This window comes from Lagopus muta, chromosome 16, assembly GCF_023343835.1.
Source record: "Lagopus muta isolate bLagMut1 chromosome 16, bLagMut1 primary, whole genome shotgun sequence".
Lineage (NCBI taxonomy): Eukaryota > Metazoa > Chordata > Aves > Galliformes > Phasianidae > Lagopus > Lagopus muta.
Window position 1 is genome coordinate 12909545 of NC_064448.1, and position 18794 is coordinate 12928338.

At 43.0% G+C, this 18794-nt stretch overlaps 1 protein-coding gene across 1 annotated transcript in view; it reads left to right on the forward strand.

Annotated features, from left to right (window-relative positions):
• Positions 1 to 18794, forward strand: part of TOP1 (DNA topoisomerase I) — a 62511-nt gene that overhangs the window by 24459 nt on the left and 19258 nt on the right. Inside the window, exons 3-8 of the mRNA XM_048962614.1 lie at positions 3222 to 3324; positions 12860 to 12986; positions 13594 to 13652; positions 16230 to 16325; positions 17578 to 17653; positions 18647 to 18744. Of these exons, the coding sequence (XP_048818571.1) occupies positions 3222 to 3324; positions 12860 to 12986; positions 13594 to 13652; positions 16230 to 16325; positions 17578 to 17653; positions 18647 to 18744 (559 nt within the window). The remainder of the gene's footprint in view (positions 1 to 3221; positions 3325 to 12859; positions 12987 to 13593; positions 13653 to 16229; positions 16326 to 17577; positions 17654 to 18646; positions 18745 to 18794) is intronic.

Here is an 18794-nt window from a genome sequence, read left to right on the forward strand (position 1 = left end):
TGGGGAAGCAGCAGCATTTACCTCCTTGTTTATCGTAATGGGGAGGAGACGTACTTAAGAGGTGGCATAAGAGGCAGGAAACAAATGTATGTGTGATAGTGTCTGACCTCAGCAGCTTGAGTGAGGCTGGATCTAGTCAGCTGAGTCAGCTGAAAGCTGGGGATGTTACCGGAGGCTGAGAGGAGGCTTCTAGGAATTGATACGTGAACACATAGATCAGAGGAAACAGGTTATGGGCAGTAATTACTTGTTCCTTGTTCCCGTGCTGATGAGGTGTGGTGTGAGATGCCCTGTGGTGTCATAAGGTTTCATTCCAAATTCACTTTTCTGTTGTCTGTGTGACAGTGCAGAGGATGTCGTCCGGGTGTCTGGGATGTGGTGCACAGACTGGGGGGAAATGGCCAAACTCATTTTGTCAGCCACAAGATAACCATCAATTTGGTCTGCTAGACAACAGCAGCCTGAAAAAGGTCTCCTGAGACAAGCCAAAGAAAAAAGTGCTGTCCCTCTTTTTAGCAATCCATCTGCTGAGCTACGTTTAGCTCAATCCTCAAAAATAAATAAATAAATGAAAAATTGAGAGCTTTAATGCCTTCTGGTGATGATCATATGTCAGCTTGAGATTATTTAATGAAAGCTTTTGAAGTTCAGTCTTAACCTACCTGATGGCATTACGTCAGAAGGCAGCACTGCTGAGTCTGAGTACCGAGCAAATGTTGCAGAGTAATTTAATTCTTAGGAGATGTGTCTGGGAGGCACTACGTGGAATTTGAAGCGTTGCTCACTCTGCTGAGAGGCCAAGTCCGTATCCAGTGCTGACTGTACAGGCCAAAGCTCTCCTGCCAGCTTTTCCTCTCTGCTTTCCACACCCCCTCCTGTTCTCCAGGCTCCCTTCCTGTCCTTTATCCCCGACACCCCCACCAAGGGCCTTTCTGCAGAGTATCAGCAATGAGTGGTTGAAAGCTGGGCAGAGAAATGCCACCAGGCACCGTTGGTGTAACCGGTGTGGTCTTTCTCCACTGCACCAGGCTTCTGTTGCCTGAAAATAACGAGCCGTTGTGAGCAGAGTAGGGGACTGAGATGTTGGACTCCAGTGTTTCCAGGGTATGGCCTAGAACTACTGTTCAATAGCAAATACAAACTTCAGCTGGAAAGCACCAGTCAGTTGGAAGGGCGTCTGGAGATGAAGGTTGAAGACTTTCATTCTGCAGTGTTTTGCAGAGAAAAACAAACAAACAAACAAACCAATAATCTCTAAAGCAAATAACATTGAACAGTTGCACGTATTTCCCATCAGTTGGTTGGTAGGAAAAAAAAAACCAAAAACTCTTCGTTAAGAAGTGAGCGTGTTAAAAAATGTGTATGTCTTTATATAGCATCATGATGGTTTTTTTCAAGCCATTTACCTATTCATCAAGCATCAATAGATGGCTGTTTGCTTCGGCCAGTGCTTTAGGAACTGGTGAGTACAGTCTCTGTGGAATAAAACCCAGGCAAACAGCCTGAGCTCCCAGCTACTGCTGAACTGCAGAATCCAAAGTGTGAAATACGCTGCAAAAACACTTGTGCCAGCAAAACGTGTGTTGTCCTGGTGGGAAGGAGACTACCAAGGAATTGCTTCCTGACAGCTCAGAGTGGGTGTCCAGTCCTGCGGTTTGTTGGAGATGGCTGCAAAGCTCCAGCCTGCTGTGAAAGAGATTTCCCTGTTTGGGTACTTGAAAACTCTTGGGTAGATTATGCTGTAGCGCCATATGTTCCACAGATTTTTGTATATCAAAATACAGAAAACTCAACCTTGAGCTTCAAATGTATGCAGTGTATAAACTGAAGTGTTAAAAAGTGTTGCCAAGTTCAGGAGGATCAAGGGAAGTTGCAGAAGGCAAGCTGGAGGCTTCACCATCAGCACTGGTGTCCTGGTTTGTGCTGTGTGACTGTGGGTGTCTGACAGCAGTACCTGAAGCTGGGGGAACAGCTGGTTAAATATCGTGTGGCAACGTGAACAAGGGTATGTCTGCACTAAAACCTGCTGAGTGTATTGAGGTTATAAGAGCTGGTGTTGGTCAAGGAGGAAAAAAAATGAATTTGTGGCAAAAGACTGGGAGGCAGGTGGGTGAGGCTGTTCCTTTGTGACTGTGGAATTTGCAACACCTTTGTCTTGCAGTTTCCTTTATATGAGGATGGCAGCCTTTTTAGGAGCATGTTAACACCTTTACGTTAATTAATCTTTAATACCTTACATCCAAGTTCTGTGGTGGAAGTGCTGGCGCTGTTATCTGAAGGCAGTTGCCAAAATCAGTGCAGCGTGTTAGATATCCCAAAGAGCTGTTTAGTTTTAGTTGTGTTGAGAAGTGCATATGAAAAGTAAAATGAAATGAGGGGAATCCTTTGGCCTGCAAACACTCCGTCCAACACCATAGGAGTGACTTTGACTGGAGGCCGTTGTTCCTGTTGGGCTGGGTTTGAAGTGCTCGATCAGCCTCAGCTCCTTCCTGATTTGCTTATGGGCCTGAAAAATGTTTACCTGTGTAGGAGATTCCAGCAGCAGCACCTATTCATTGCAGCTCTTGCACTGAACTGTCTTGGGTCTGTTGCTGGAGGGAAGTAAGTGTGCCTGCATGAGGGGAGCACAAGGAGAGCATTCCTGGTCTGTTGTTCTTTCTCCCATCTTTTCCTCTTCCCTCGTCACGCCCCCACTCCCATGCTGTGTGTCTGTCATGCCACGTGGGTCTAAAAACAAGATTTTAATAGGAGGGAGTAGGGGGAGGGCTGGGGTTTCAATGGAAAGTTTATTTATCCAGACTAGGTACTTATGAAAGTATCATTTTGGTACCAATAAGCCTACATTTCAGCTTCATGCTCTGTTTCTGCATCTGTTAGTTACATCTGATGTGAAATACTGACAATCATACAAGCTAGGATTCCCACCTCCCATACTTAACTACGTAACAAACCGGGTTGTTTTTCCTCCCGGTCTGTAAAGCATTTAAAGATCTTTGAACTAAAGACTGTATAAATGCAACTGTCGCCAAGATAAATTAACTTGTCCTGCAGGAACAATGAATCCATTTAGGACCTCTGAAAAGCAGGATTTTTGTTAGAAATTTGGAATCTGACAAAATAGTGGGTTGGGGTGGGGGGAAACGCAGAGGTTCATGAAGGAGGCACAGGGTTTTTTCCCACCTTCATTCCTTAATTATATTTTTTTGCCTCTCTGCTTGCAGATTCTCACAAACACAAAGATAAACACAAAGACCGAGAACACCGGCACAAAGAGCACAAGAAGGACAAGGAAAAAGACCGGGAAAAGTCCAAGCACAGTAATAGGTGAGGAAAAAACTAAGTCCTCTGAGGCTAAAACACAGTTGTTCATGCAGTCTTAGAACTGTTGTGATGAGGATGGAATTGCTGCATTTTGAATGGGGTTTATGAGTGGAAGTGATTAAAGCCTGACATGTGATGCATGCGTTTCCGTATGGGTAGTTTGTGCATCTTGCAGATTTTAGCCAATGCTTCTGTATGAAAGATTATTGTATTGAAAGCTTAGTGTGACTGAAGGTGTTGAAAGCTAGTTTAACCCCATCTTCATGAAAATGGATGAATATTGCTCGTAATCCTTTGTGTGCTTCCAATTCTTTATCAGAAATTTGGAGCTCATATGAGTCTTGGTTTAAATAAGCCCCATTGTTTTAGCTTGTGGAATTTGATGTGATTATTCAGCTTCCTAACAACTAGTGGTAGCTGGAAAGATGGTCCCCAGAGTGATGACATCGCCCTTGGCCTTGTCCCACAGAGCCTGAAGATGTCAGTGCTACGAGGCGGTGTTGTGAGGCAGCCTGTATGTTTGTCAGGCATTCTGAGCACATCCCAGCCAGGTTAGATGGTAGGTGTGCAAGGGTTGCCTGCTGATTTGTCTGCTCTGAATGGTGACTCCACCCCCACTGCCTGGGAAACCTGTTGTGTGGAAGTCAGCAGCGATTCCACCCACACCGAGCATCAACATTTGTGATGGTGCTGGGCTCTGGGGGTGGATGCTGCGGGCCAGTTGGTAACCACGTGTAGGTGCAGAATTGCAAGAACCAGGGGGTGCAGCTCTGTCCTCGGTGAAGCTGTGTGACGCAGCGCAGGGTGAGTGTCACACACAGTGTTACTCAGAAAAGCTTTCCTGCTTGTATCTCCTGACATACAAGTGCCATGAAATGTGCCTTGCCTATTTGCAGGTCAGTCACAGGAGGGTCAGTTGCTGTTGTGATGCTTGGTAACTGGCAGACAGTGTTTGTGTTAGGGCCAGGCAGATGTTACTAGCTAATGTCAGTGCAACTGTGATAACACAAACTGAAGTAGAAGACTGGATTAACAATTTCTGTTAACTAAAGTAGAAGACGGGTGGGAAAAATGAGTCCTTACTGAGCAGTGGGTTTGTTCCTTTGGGGTCGTGCTTTGTTTTCTGTGACCTTTTAGAAAAATAACACAACCTTGCTGTTCAAAAGAAGTTTCTTCTTTTTTTTTTTTTTTTTGAAAATAAATAGTTGACAGAAAAGAAAAATCTTGGCAAATAGTTCTCAGCATTCACTGACTTCCATGGCAAAGACTGCACATTTTGGATGTGTTGTTTGCTCGTTTCTCTGCTGATGTATCTGTATTGCCTTGTTTCTCATTTTTCTGATTTTTCAAGCATGCACCCAGTACTGACTTTGCCTCGCTGTTCCAAGAGTTGATTGCTTTACTTGGAAACCATTCTCCTACAATCCTAGCAAAATACATTCTTTTGTGAGGAGTAGTGTAAGCACAGTCTTTAAATTTCCAGAACTCATTAATGGTTTTGCTTTATTTGTGTGGGAGGTAGAAAGATATTTTTAACTAGCAGAAATATTTTTTACCAAGTGCACATGATTTGTAACTCAAAACTGCCCAGTACTAATTGTGTAAATAAGTATCAAAGCAGTGAAAAGGCTAATCTTCTGTGTAAGTTGTAGCTTTGCCATGAGATATGTAAACGTTCCTTATCTTGAAGTAATTCCTTCCTCCCTGCAGCGTTGCCTTGAAATCCCTGTAAGAAAGGGAGCCCTTTTCTAGGCACTGTACATGAAGCTTTCAGATATTTTCATCTGGCTATTAAGTGTTGATTTGTTCTGTGAGCACAATATACTGTATTTTTTCCTTACCTAAAAGTGTGCAGCTATGTAGAAAGTATGACTGCTGCACTTATGTGCAGAGCTGTGCTTCAAGGCATGTTCTGGGGGGAGGATGTGACATTTCTCTGCTCCTCAGTCCCCTACACGTGGTGGGATAGTTCCCCATGCTGAGTGCACAGCTTCCAAATATTTTCTGTAGCATTTTACTATCGTATTTTCTGCCTTTTAAACTGACACCTCAAAGGTGAATGTATCACATGTTGAATCACGGGACACGCAGCCCTGAAGATGTCATTCAGGGAAGATAATGTACACAGCCATGTGTGCAGCGCTCGCTTTGGATCCCTCCTTCAGGAGTCCTCTGCAGTCTGCACTGCCCCATTCGTGTTCAGTCATGCACAGGGTATGTGGCTGCTTGCTGTGTAAACCCAGCTGACTTCTAACAAACCTGTCAGAAATAACTGACTCATAATTGAAATGTAAGCACTTCTTCCCCAAATCTTTTGATTCGGCTGTCATTCATGTAATTCTATAAATACCAAGGTGTGCCTGTAAGGGATGGATTTAGGCAGCAGTTGTCTCGTGAAGGAGGCAGCCCAGCAGCTCACTGCGTGACGGTGGAGGAGGAGGGAGATCTGTGGCGAGCTGGGAATTAATTACGTGGAGCAGAGTGGTGGGAAGGTTCTGAATGCAGTGCATCCTCATGGCCTGGCAGCTGCTGGGTCTTCACGTGCAGGGTAAGAGCCCAGGATTGCATGGCACACTGCTGAGTGACTGGGCACAGTGGGGAAGGACTGAGGTGTGCTGAATGCAGACCGGTGTGGGAACAGAATTCCTGCCTTTGCTGAAAATGGGGAGTTTCAGCCGGATAAAACTTCTGTGGTTAAATAGAATGTGAGTCTCAAAGAGGGCAAAAAGCAGTGTCAGCCATCCTGAAACTCCTCCTCGGCTTGCTTGTGCTATGAACTGCAGTTATGGGGCTGTCATTACAGTCGCTGTACCAAACCACTTGCCTGGGCACAACTGAGATGCAATGAGAAGTCTGGGCTTTAGGAAAGTCTCCATGACTATGCAACTGGTGTGAAATGGTTGGGAATCATTTGAGTGACTGCCAAGCGTCCGTGACTCTCTTACTGCTAAGCAAACAGGTTGCACTGGGCACCTTAAGTGGATTCTCAATCACTTTGCTGTTTTAATCGCTTTTAATTTCACCAGCAGTCAGAGTGGGGGTAATTTCTTTGTGTGGAAATAGCACAGAATCAGAGCAGGTGAGCACACAGTGGTTGTTTGGCTCTGAGGCCCTGCCCTGCTGGTGAGGATCCTAATAGCCATTTTCTTTGCAGAACCTTAGAGAATAAAATTACTTCTTCATAGTGAAGTTCCTCCTCTGGCAATGAAATAGCAGTTTAAAAATAGCCATTACTTCATTAAAAATGAGAAATTTCACAGTAATAAGGGGTTTTCCAATGACTTTTACCTGCATGGGGATTTTTTACAGCATTTGATAAGAGCCTGATGCTAAAACTGAAAATGAATCATTCCAAAAAGTTTTAAATAAGTAAAATTGCACATAAATCTTCAGAAAATCCATTCAGTACATCAAAAAGAAAAAAAAAAAAGCTGCTTTGTTATTGCAAGAAGCATTCAGTATGTCTTTCAGCTCTCAAAGAGATTTAGCAGAAATCCAAGCCATTTTTCAGAAGAAACCTAGGTTGGCACCGCTGATATATTAGAGAGTGTGAAGAGTCCCTTCACTGCGTTCTGAGGAGCACAGCATTGCGCTGCATGTTGTATAAACCTGGAGCATGGCCTGGGTGTGCCTGGAGCAGAGCATTTTTTATCCATCTGTAATAATTTGACTATTTCATCTGCTGCCCTGTATTTTAGGCTGCTAAAATAAAGCCTGCATCAGGAAGGCAGAAAAACTGCTCTGCAGGAGAACAAATGTTTTCTGTATGCAGACTTTGAAGGAAGGATCTAAACTGCCAAGATACAGTCTCAGAAATATCTAAAATAGATAATCTTGATTTCATGTGGCAGAAATGTGTGGACTGGTACGTGGAACTTCTTAATTTTGCTTCTTGCTTTCCTCCTCTCCCACTCACACGATGACAGTTCTCTGTGTTAACTACATTTGCAGCTGTAGTAAATGGGGAGAGAACATTCATGCGACACAGCTCTTCTTGGTCACCCCTCAAAGAAAGAAAATGCAAAGCCCATTTGAGAAAAATCCTTATCAAAGTGTAAATCCATATCACTATCAAATTCTTTTCTTTTGTTCCTTCTCTCAACCCTTTATTTCCTGATCCCCTAAGGAAAATCTTATACCATCCATCAGATACAAATGTCAGCAGTTAAGAAATGAAATAAAACGAACTAAATGTGATGTGACAATAGGTTTCTGATCTCTGGGAGACGAGCCTTTCAAACAAGGAGGCTGTGAAATAATGAAGTAATGGGCCCTTTGGAACCAGGGCTTGTTAGAGGTTGGGTAAGAAGCACTGGCAGTAATGAGTGTCTTTCTGCTCGATGTCTTGGGCTTTGTGCACAGTGTGGGCTGCACGGTGCAGGAAGGGCTGTGACAGTGAATGGCAGTGCAGTGGCTGCTCCTGCACACTGATCCCTCTTGTCAGTGTGATGGGCATCTCTGCTGCAGGAAAACACCCTCCGTCAGATTGCATATTCCCTCTGCTTACTAAATCTCTTATGATCACAGCTTCAGATGAACAGAGGCATGGAACAGAAGGGGTTTATTGACCTGATCTTCATTGGCATCTCTGCATTTCATGGTTTTGCTAGGAAAAACGTATTCCAAATGCTTGCTGCTGGAGAATGATGATAAATTTCAGTTCTGTCATCTTGCACCTCCTGACTGATTTATTGCATGATCCCTATCTGCTAAGAACTGTGTGCATTTGAGGAATGGAAATGCAGAGATATCTGACCTAAAAGGGGGAAAAGAGCCATTTTAGGGAGGATTTCAGCCCTCTGCCTCCTGTGTGGGTGTATGTTTTTCTTCGATGTTGAAGCACACGGTTGACCTTGATCAATTTTCTAACGTGGTGCCTCCTAGTACTAAAAATTTTTGCTTTGTTTGATGCTCTGTCTGATTCCAGTGCAAGCATTGAAATGAAAGTACGTGCCTCAGTGTGCTCGTACCATTCTGTTTCCTAGTGTTATCAGCTAGTGGTTAACCCAGCTTTTTATCTTGTTCTTCTCGCTGAAGGCTTGATCTGTTATCTGCGAGCTCTGGAGGAAAGACCCTGTTTAACTCTGGGAAGAGCAGTTTCAGGGTTGGTTGTTGTTTTTTTTTTTTTATTATATTGCTGAAATCCCAGCAGAACCACTGGGGCTCACGTGTTCATACCCTGTAATACTGTATGATAACCTGATAACAGCGAGTGTGAAATTCTGCAAGCCAGCTGAAACCTTGTCCTTCAGTGGGGTGCCTTGGTTCTGAAACGCTCCCTGCACAGTCAGCCCTTCCTCGGTGCGCATTCGTGGATGACCACATTTTTCCATTAGTGCTGTACTACGTCAAAGGGGACATGGGCTGCGTAACCTACGCTTTGTCCCTATTGTGTTGTTAGATTTAGGCTAAAATCACAGCTTCCTTTTTATTTTACGCTTCAGTTGCCTTGTAGCAGTTAGCAAGTAGGCAAGCAGAGCTCAGCTTGCAGCCGGCTCTGATGCTCGCTCATAGCAGATTCCCAGGCACAAGCTAATTACAGCTGAGAAAATGAGAGAGGGGAAATAAGAGACACTTTAGATAAAGCGTCCTTCCCAGCTTGTGATTTTGAAGCTGGAATGGAAAGGGCCTGGGAAGGGATTATTAACGTGCATAAATGGCACCTGAAGAATGCGGGGTTAAATTATGGCAAAGCTGTTGCGGTTTGAAGAAGGAAGCTGTGATCTGCACATCTGCAGCTCTTTCCACTTGTTACTTTCCAGTGTGAGAGGAGCCTCAGCAGCTGCTGCCAGGTGCCTGATCTCCCCCCTTCCCCTTCCTGCCGGCCCCCTTGCTGGGAAATACAGCTACGCTTCCAAGGGAAACGATTGCTTCTGTTGCATTTATCGCCTCTGCTTCAGCCTGAGCCCTCCAAAGCCTTCAAATGCCCTTGTTCATACTCAAACACTCAGTGAAATGCAGTAAGCTTGCAAAAGGGCTGCAGGGCCCTAGGAGAAGCGTTACTGCTTATCTGGCCTTTGTTTGAACTGAGCCAGCACCAGGAGATTGCTATGGATGATGCAGTCTCTGGTTCTGCCTGTATTGGTATGATATCCTACTCGGCTGTATCTTATAATAACAACAAATAAATGGTTGTCAGCGTTAAGCACCATCAGAGATGTGTCTTGGAGTGCTGTGGTTCAGCTGTAAAGGTCTGGGTGCAGAGGAAGCTCTCGTTTTCTCAGTGGGCCTGGATGTTTCTAAAGCAGGTTGGGGGCAGCTTTGTTAGGATCCACATGTTCTCAAGTCAAGCTGACTTGCAGTGAAGTTTTCCTCCATCTAGAGGGGCTTTGCTGTCCTACTTCAGCAACTTCAGGCTGGATTCTCAGCAGAGGGGTATGTGTAGCAACGACACCGAAGGATCCACAGTGCTTTGAGAAGTGGATTTGAGATAAAAAAAATACCTGAGTGCGCGTGGTCTTGACCCCTTTTTGTTTTGTTGTTCTGTTTCTTAAAGAAAAGCATATTTTTCCTCCGATTTTGAATCTGCAAGGAAGTCAGACTTCTGATCTTTAAATTGTTCCCAATGCCTCCTAATAATAGCATTGGGAATGTCTGGAAATAGCTTCTGATGGAAGGCTGAAACCTCTTCCCCAGGTCAGGGATGATGGCATCCCATTGCCCTCTCTCTTCTTTTCAGAGTAGTGTGGTGGTTGTGTTCCCCCGGAGGCTCACCTGAGTGTCTCAGCCATCTGAAACATCACAATTGCTCAGCTGCTGGCTGAAGTTAATACGTGAGAAACTTGCTTTGCTTTTGGAGAAAAATAAGTACATTTTCTCAGGATTGTCTGTTGAGGTCTTTGTTATCAGTGTTTCCAAATCAGATGTTTACGTGGGGAATTTCTTCATCACCAGGACCAACAAGCCAAGACCTCGGGACAAGTCACCAGTACCAGCTGTTTTGAAAATGAGCTGCAGAGTGAAACGAGAGACTGACTTATCTTGGGTTATCTGAGCCCATGGTGCTTCAGTGAGAAATGCTACAGCTTGCTGCCAAGGGAAGAGGAGGGATGATCTTGTGATTTTTTTTTTTTTTAAATGAAAATAAGGCCAACTCAGGAAGCCAAACTTGTTGATTCTGACCCAGTGCTGGCCAATGTTAGCTGTAGATTACATGCTGCTTTTTAGTGATGGCCCCTTTCAATTCCTCTTCAATAAGGGATATCGTCTGGGTTTCTACATAAGCAAGTTTTTAGCAATCTTTTCCTTCCAGCATACGTGTAAGCATTCAGCACATACAGAAACTCTTGCCATTTCTCTAGGCCAATTGGGTTTTCTGCCTTTTTCAGATTTAGCTTTGCAGATGTAGATTAATAAATAACAGTCTGTTTCAGTAACATTTTGTGTACCTCACAATGCTCTACTCATCACACTGAAAGCTACCAGTAAAAAAGAGTGTGGTTGCAAAAACTAAAGCCAAAACTAAAGCCTTTTCTTCTTTTCTTGCTATTCTGAACTTCCAAGGAACAGGCACCATGATGAACTGTACCTTAGAGAGCCAACTCCACTGATGGCAGCCTATGCCATGCTTTGGAGATGCAAATTGTTGTCTCAGTAAAACATGTTATTGCAGGTAGAATTTAAATACCAAATAAGAACAAGAAAGCGTAGGAAAACAGACACAGGCAGACTTGCAGAGAATAAAATGGATCTCAGCTGTGTGTGTTTGTTCTTTGGGTTGTTGTGGGTTTTTTGTATGTACATGGTGATACACCTTTGTAATGAAAAACCTTCAGTCTTTGGCGGGTGAGGTGCCCATCTTGCATACAGATCACAGAACAAGGTAGCAAGTCAGAATTTTCAGATTTCTCTGAGTTTAAAAATGATTAAACACACACATGGGGTTTTGTGCTTTCAGACGCTCACTGAATCTAGTTGGTGCAAAAGAAAAAGAGATGGGTATCTTGAGCCTCAGAGACAGTGATGAACAGGAGAGAGAAAATGGGATGTGAGGTCTGAGCAAGAGCAGCAGGGGCATCTCCTGGGTGTCTGAGATCCAGTGTCAAGATGTTCTGTATGTGCTCGCATGTCTTGATCACGCAGCGTACATAACACGATCTGCAGGGTAAGAATAGTCTGCAGTTGTTGAATCTTCGCTCACAGCCAACATGTGCTGTGTGTCTGTCTGCAAGAATTTCTAGAGTGCCGCTGCCCTTTAATGTTTGTGTAATTCCATACTGTTTTATATGTAGTATGAAGAGAAGTTGCTGGAGAGTTAAAAATGAAACCGGTTTCTCTTCCTACTGATCTCTTGATGCAACACAGCATACGAGTGTACTGAGTTCCTCTAGAGATAAATTTTCTTACTTCAGCTGCTTTGGCTTGGAAGGCCAAGCGTGTGTTTAGTGCATTGTGTGCTGCCTTAGGCATGAATAATTTAGGCCCTTAGTAGATGGCCCTTAGTCCTGGGCCATTTGTGCTGGTGTTACTTGGGGTGCTGAAACTTGCTGGACTTTGCAGCTGGGTGTGGACTGAAATATTTGTGATTAGTTGCCTTCCTCTTAATCATACAAGCTTCACGGGAGCTGGCTAATGTGCTGCTTGCTTTATGTAGCCATCAAACAGCCAGGTCTTTTGCAGTTGATTGGTTTTTGTTTTTTTTTTTAATAGAAGCATGACTTGAAGCACATCTTCTTCCAAAGTTCCTCTCTTACCCTACGTTCTAGGCTTGCTGTTCTGCAGGGTTGCATTCTCCCAGATTGGTTAGGGCTTGCGCTTTGGTGCTGAAATAAGCAAAATAAGAAAGCTGCCTATTTCTAGTAAAGCTTTGCTTTATGTTGCATTGTCTGAAGCAGCTTGTCTCAGAGAGCAGCAGGGGTGGAGCGAGCCAAGGGTGGAGGACTGGGAACCAGCAGTGTGAGCAAGGCAGCTCACTTGGCGAGCTATTGCCCGACGAGAAGAGAGACTGATTTCCTCTGTGCCTTTGACCTGCTTCAGCCCAGGGTGGGCTCAGGCAGTCCTCACAGCCTTTTCTGTTTAGCACGGTATAAACACAAGGACATCACATATCCTGTCTGCACTGCTTTCCCATCTGTTTGGGAATAGTAAAGATCAGTGATCTTTCTCTTACTTTCAGAGATGAGAGCTGTTAAAAAGATAAACTCGTGCCTGAATGAAAGTTCATATGGGCATTGATGAGACGGGCAGATCTATTTCAGTGACCTTTATGTGGACGTAAAGAAAAGCAGAAACAGTGGGAATTGAACCTAAAGCACTGAACTTAAAGTGTAGTGAGTGAGGATCTTGTTGGCAGCACAGGCTGACAGGGTTTCCTGATGTGAAACTGCTTGTTGCGGTTTTGTGATATATTCCCTTCCTGATCCTCTTCTTGAGGAGGATGGATGACATGTAATGGGAGACTGCTGGATCTTCCTGCTAGTGATCACCTTTGTTTTGGGGCTGGTAATGATTGGAATTTCTGGCTCTGTTCTTATCGTTGGGATTTAACTGTATTGCTCAGTTCTTCTCAGGCATCCCCAAACATGCTCTTGTCTTGCAGTGAGCACAAAGACTCCTCGGAAAAGAAACATAAAGACAAGGAGAAAACCAAACACAAAGATGGCAGCTCAGAGAAACACAAAGACAAACACAAAGACAAAGACAAGGAGAAGAGAAAGGAAGAAAAGGTAGGTGTCTCCTGCAGGGGAGACAAGAGGATGAGCCTGTTTCACACAGCTGAATGGTAAAGAAGAAGAAAAAGTCAGTGGATGCATGTTGCTTACACTTCCAAGTTTTGTGGACCTGGAGAGATGTATCCCAGCCCTGAGGACTGGAGATGTGCTTTGTGGGGTGCCAGATGAGAGATTACAAGGGCTTTGTCTGCAGGTATTGTGAGCGAAGACAGTTTCACAGTGGAGCCGTGTCCATTTCTTTTACATTTTTCCATGTTAGTATTTTGACAAACTTAAGATTCAGAGACAAGATTAAGAAAATCTATTAATTGCATTGCTGTATGAGGACAAACAGAGATGAGTAGTGAGTGCTGCATGAATTCTACGCTTCAGTTCCTTCAGTAAAAAGCCAAGGGCCAGAAAATACTGACTTCTGATTACTACTCGGCAAAAATTGTTGCTATTCTTGGTGTGTCATGTAGTTCTCTCAAGTCTGCAGGTGATAAAAGTGCTGGTCACAGTGCCCTTTGGTTCCCTCAGTAAGTTAAATACTCTGCTTGTGTTGGAAAAAACAAGTGGCTCTGGGCAATACTGATCAGGTCCTACTTTTCATGTTTTTCAGATTAAATTATCTTCTGGTGATATAAAAATAAAGAAGGAAAAGGAAAATGGTTTCTCCAGGTAAGCAATAAGGCCTGTGATCTGGAAAAAGTAGCATTTTGACTTTTTATTGCTCAGAATTTTGATTCTTCTCACTTGGTCGTGGGGGAAAAAAAAGAATGCTTTTGACCTCTTCAGATGATATATATACATCTCAATTAAAGAAATTGGTAATTGATCCATTCGTTGACTTGTGATGGAGCTGTTGAACACCTGGTATCGGTGTATCCAGGTATCAAGCAGTTAAATTCTGCTGAGAACGGATTAAACGATGGGAAAAAATATTAGCTGGAGTTGAAAGAACCTCTGTTATAATTGTAAAAGTGATACCTGAACCCTGCAAGCTGTCTTTTGGAGATAGCCTTGTGAAGGTAAGCAACTAGAGGCTAAAGCCTTTCTGGGTAAGAAGGATGGCTATGTAAAATGAGAAGCACCGTCCAAGTCTGGACATCCTACTAAATTCCTGCCACTAATTAGAAATGAATTTAAGCATATGTGAACTAAATGAACTTCAATATTGTGCTACTTGTGCTTAAATATTGTACTATTACTTAATAGTCTTACTTTTAAAATCATGAAGTGAGTAACTGATAGGAAAATATCAACTTGTTGCAATGTTTGACCAGCTAAGATCTGTCACTTGTGTAAATCCAGCCATTGGTTATTTTTAAGATGGTACCTCTGGTCCATTGACATTGGACCATGGTGTGATTAGCTGTGTCCACATATGCTTTCAAGATAGTTTTCAATCATACGTCCAGTTCCATGACCCCACTTAAAAAAAAAATCCAACATCTCCTTGGTCTCACTGTGATGCAGAAGGAATGGGAGAAGGATCCTGTCTAAGCCACAGCGCCTGGTAGTGGTTCGTTCCACATTTTGCACGTGCCCTTGTCTGTTTTATTTCCGTTCTCCAGCTCTGTGGCTGTGCGTGGCACAGGAGAGAGGCGCCCTCTCCAGGTCCTTTTGGGAACGCTCTGGTAATAGAAAGCAATGATCTTCCAGGCCCAGCTGTTTAGCAGAATTGTGTGCGTGTGCTGCTCTCACTGGAGATGCTGGATGTTCTCACGTTGAAGTAACTGGGTCCTCTTTTGGTCTAAAAGTGACTTCTGTGTTTGTGAAAGAAACCCGGAGTAATCACTGCAGTTGTGCCTTCTTCAAGGCCAAAATCTGGTGAAGAGCCATCAATCTGCTGCTGAAAAGTTCATTTACAAGTTCAGATGGTTTTGATTTGCTTCTTTGAGACTTGGTTGGAGAAGCAGTATTACAGTCTTGGGAACAATGCGAGTCAAGCTTCAGCTTGGTCATTCTTCTTTCAATGTGATCACTCTTCATTTCGCACTATTACAGAATGTTGGGAAATGCTGTGTTAAAATAGATGAGATAAAATTCCTAACAGCCTAACAAGCAGTAGTACGAGGTTTCTGCCTGGAAGGAAGAATAATTAGATGGGACAAATACCTGTTTTTCTGTAGACGTTTTGCGACTGTGCATACTGCAGACTCATGTCTTAGCAATCCCACAGAAATGGCTTCTTAACAGCAGCAAAGAAAACATACCTGTTTTCTTTCTGCATCTTTCAGCACTGCAGTGGCTTTACAGCTGTGAAAGAGCAAACTGTCTTGTTCTGCTTCACGGACACGTTATCAGCTAAAATAAGACTCCAGAATGTCTCTTGCTGCCTGCCATCTACAAAGCGGAATGCGGCTTTTTTTTCTCCCAATTGCAGATTCTGCATGTTGACTTGGAAACTGAGTCAATTTGACATAGAAATTTGATTGAATACGAATAGGAAAGCCCAAGACAGCACTGTAACTTTCTGTACCTGAGTGAAATGGCGTTAAGTGCTTCCAAATGTAATTCTGGACTTTTTGTGATGTCCTTTTTATTTTTGAAGATAAGTGAAATGCTTCTGTGAAATCTGGAAATAATGAGTTTGTTTAAAGAGATGGCCTCTGTGCCCACTCATACCCTATTTTTCTTTTGCTGCTAGTGTTCAGGGGGATTATTATGTCTGAAAGCACTGAGCTTAATTTAGTACTTGTGGTTTGAAGGGGACAGGATTGTTTGCTTCCCACAGTTTGGATACTGAAGAGAGACTAATCAGTTTAAGTTTGCCAGATCTTTGTTTTCTTCTCTGCTTTTTCATATATATCAATATTTAGTTTGCAAAACATTCAGTAATACAGCTTTCAAATCTCTGCTTGTTTGGCAGTCTTTTACCGGAGTCAGTAAGGATATTGAACTGAAATTATATAATGTTCCTATCTGATTACAAGATACACGATTTCAGTTTTGTTTTAAAAGTGCTGGAAGCTGCAGTTGTCTCTTTGAGACTTTCAGTAAAAACAGTGAAATCTAAGCTGTGTGTAAACAACTGGTCTTGATGTTGCTTGAAAAATAGAAAATATGGGAATGCTGAAAGCCTTTCTGCTTGTGCTGCCTGCAGAAGTTGAGAGAACTTTGGGTCTTTGGCATGTGAGGAAGAAGACCCATTCCCAAACTAGAAGATGTGTCTGTTTTGCATCTGATCATTTCTTAAACAAACAAACATGCACTTTGAAGTTGAGAACCACCTTTATTTGTTTCTTTCTGTAGTCCACCACGTATTAAAGATGAACCAGATGATGACGGGTTTTATGCTTCTCCTAAAGAGGACTCCAAACCCCTGAAGAGGCCTCGAGAAGATGACGAGTAAGTGGCCTGGGTACTGGGGACTTGAATGCTTGGCTCTAAAAAGAGAACACCAAGGGAGCAAGTAGGATATGAGATATTCAGCCTGGACTGGGGAACTGGAGATCTGAGACTAAATTCCTTGTGCTGTTAAAAGTTTTCTGAACAGGATAAGGGTAGCTTTTGTGTTGTCCATGGAAAAAAATACCATTATCTGCTTCTCCAGATAGTTCTGTGCAGAGCTGCAGTGTTAGTAAATGGGGGGGAAAGGAAAAAAAAAAAAGTGAGAAGAGACCAATGAAGACTATAAAACATAAGTCTGAGTAAGTGTGGTATTAATGCTAGCTAAGTGGCCGCAGTGGTTTCTGTTGGGTGAGCAAATGACTACACAAGAGGAAGAAAATGCAGTCATCCTGTTCAGCATAGAGGAGAGGTTCACATGCACTGCATGGCATGATTCCCTTTTAAAAGTGTCTAAATATGTTGCGGATTATGCTGAGGAGTTTTCTCTAAGTCAAAAGAAAGCTCATGTGAGATTTGCCTGATGTATAGTAGCCTGCCCAGTAAAATAAAAGGGCAGTTACATCATGCTGTGATCTGTCACCATCTATGTATGTCCAGCTTTTTAGAGTGTGACCTTATTAGTAGCCTGGACTTAAAGGCTTGGAAGAGTTTACCCACAGTGGCGTTCAGTTCCAATGTGATATTTCCCAGTGTCCAAGAGACATGGGTGTGACATCTTTTCTTTTGTGTAATCTTTTGCTGCCTTATGTTAAGACCTCCCATCTCATGTCTGCAATGGAAAGATTAAGAATTTGCCAGCAGTCAATTTTGCTGTTGTTCAAACTAGTGGGGGATGCAAAAAGTGGGCCTTGGAGGCAGGTCCCAGACTGATGATTACAAGAGGGACAGCAGGGTTGGGGAAAACATGCCGCTGAGCTTTTGTTGATTTATTCTATCCCATGTAATCACTGGGTGACTGCTAATACTCTTTAGTTGCTTCTTCATCAAGTAAAATTTTTGTGTCAGCAGTCTAAAACTTCTTCTGGGCAACTATTTGCAGTTAGAGCCTATGGATTTTAGATTCTTTGTAGGCTTTTCTGCTGGATAAACCTTATTCCATCTTCTGAGAACAGAGTGCAAAATGATTTTATTCAGAGATTAAACGTGCCAGTAATACTATGAACTTGAACACACATTTTGAACATGTATGACTTTATATTTTTATACTGGAAAATGGATGATTTTCATCAGCTAGTCTTTGTTCTCACAGCGCTGACAACAAACCCAAGAAAATGAAAACAGAAAACATTAATAAAGCAAAGAAAAGGAAACAAGAAGAAGAAGAGGTAATGTGAAAGATAAGTTTGCTCCTAGCAAGAAAAGCAAGACTGACAATTTGGTATTGAATTGTGTAGAGCAAGAGGAGTCGAATTCAAAGGGAAAGAGGCGAGGACTGGTCCTGGGACAAAGCTGCGTGTAGCAATCAGACTTGGAGTGCAGGTTAACTCATCTGAGCCATAATGTGTAAAGTCAGGAGAACTTTGTCTCCTACACTTAAAGTAAAGGATGGAGGGGATGTTTCCAGAATTCAGTGTGTTCCAGGCAGTGCAATCTTTCTGCTAAGTATATAGTCTGCAGGGAGTAGAAGAGCCTTACTGACAGCACTTGGTAACTGCACAGGTAATGTAGGACTGTTCAGAAACAGAGGAGATGAAGCTTAGGTTAGTCACTGGAAAGACATTTAAAGCTTTTAGATGAAACCCAGGATGTAAATTTGGAAAGGGAGGTGGTGTTGAGGTTAGCCATAATTGGAGTCTTAAGAACTATGCTGCTATGTCTAGCAAAGGCACCTTTGTGAAGCACATGTTGCAGGCAGCTCCTGGAAACTTGATTAATTCTCTAGTTTAATGAAAGTGTCTTTATAGAGAGCATATACTATTTCCAAGAAGCCACCTCATAGTGATGTAATTTATGCTCTGTAGCATTTGCCAGGGTGGATATAACTAGTGCACACCAAGGAGGCTGTTCCTGTAATTAAGCAATGTCACTGTGGCCCAAACTTACCACTTATCAGGTGAGGCAGAATAAGTGGTTGTTGTGTGCACTTAATATGTTCCACCTCTAAGGTGAATAATTTGGTTTAAAACTTTGAAGTGTGACTGTCAGCAGAGTTTGACTTAAACGTGCACTTCGATCATCCTGTTTGTATTTAGGCTTCAGTAATTCAGCTGTTTGTGGTCAAACTAGTGCATGCTGAAAGATAGTTGTTTAGTTTTAAAACACCTTTTCCTGGAGGATGAGAGGGCTGGAATGCATTAGCTTGTTTTAACATTTTACAGGACAGCAAAGCAAAGAAAGCTAAGAACAAAGATAAGAAAAGCCCTGAAGTGGACAAAAGAAAGAAACCGAAAAAAGAAGAGGAGCAGAAATGGAAATGGTAACTATATATTGATGATGCAGGCTACCCTCAGCACCTGCACTATCGCT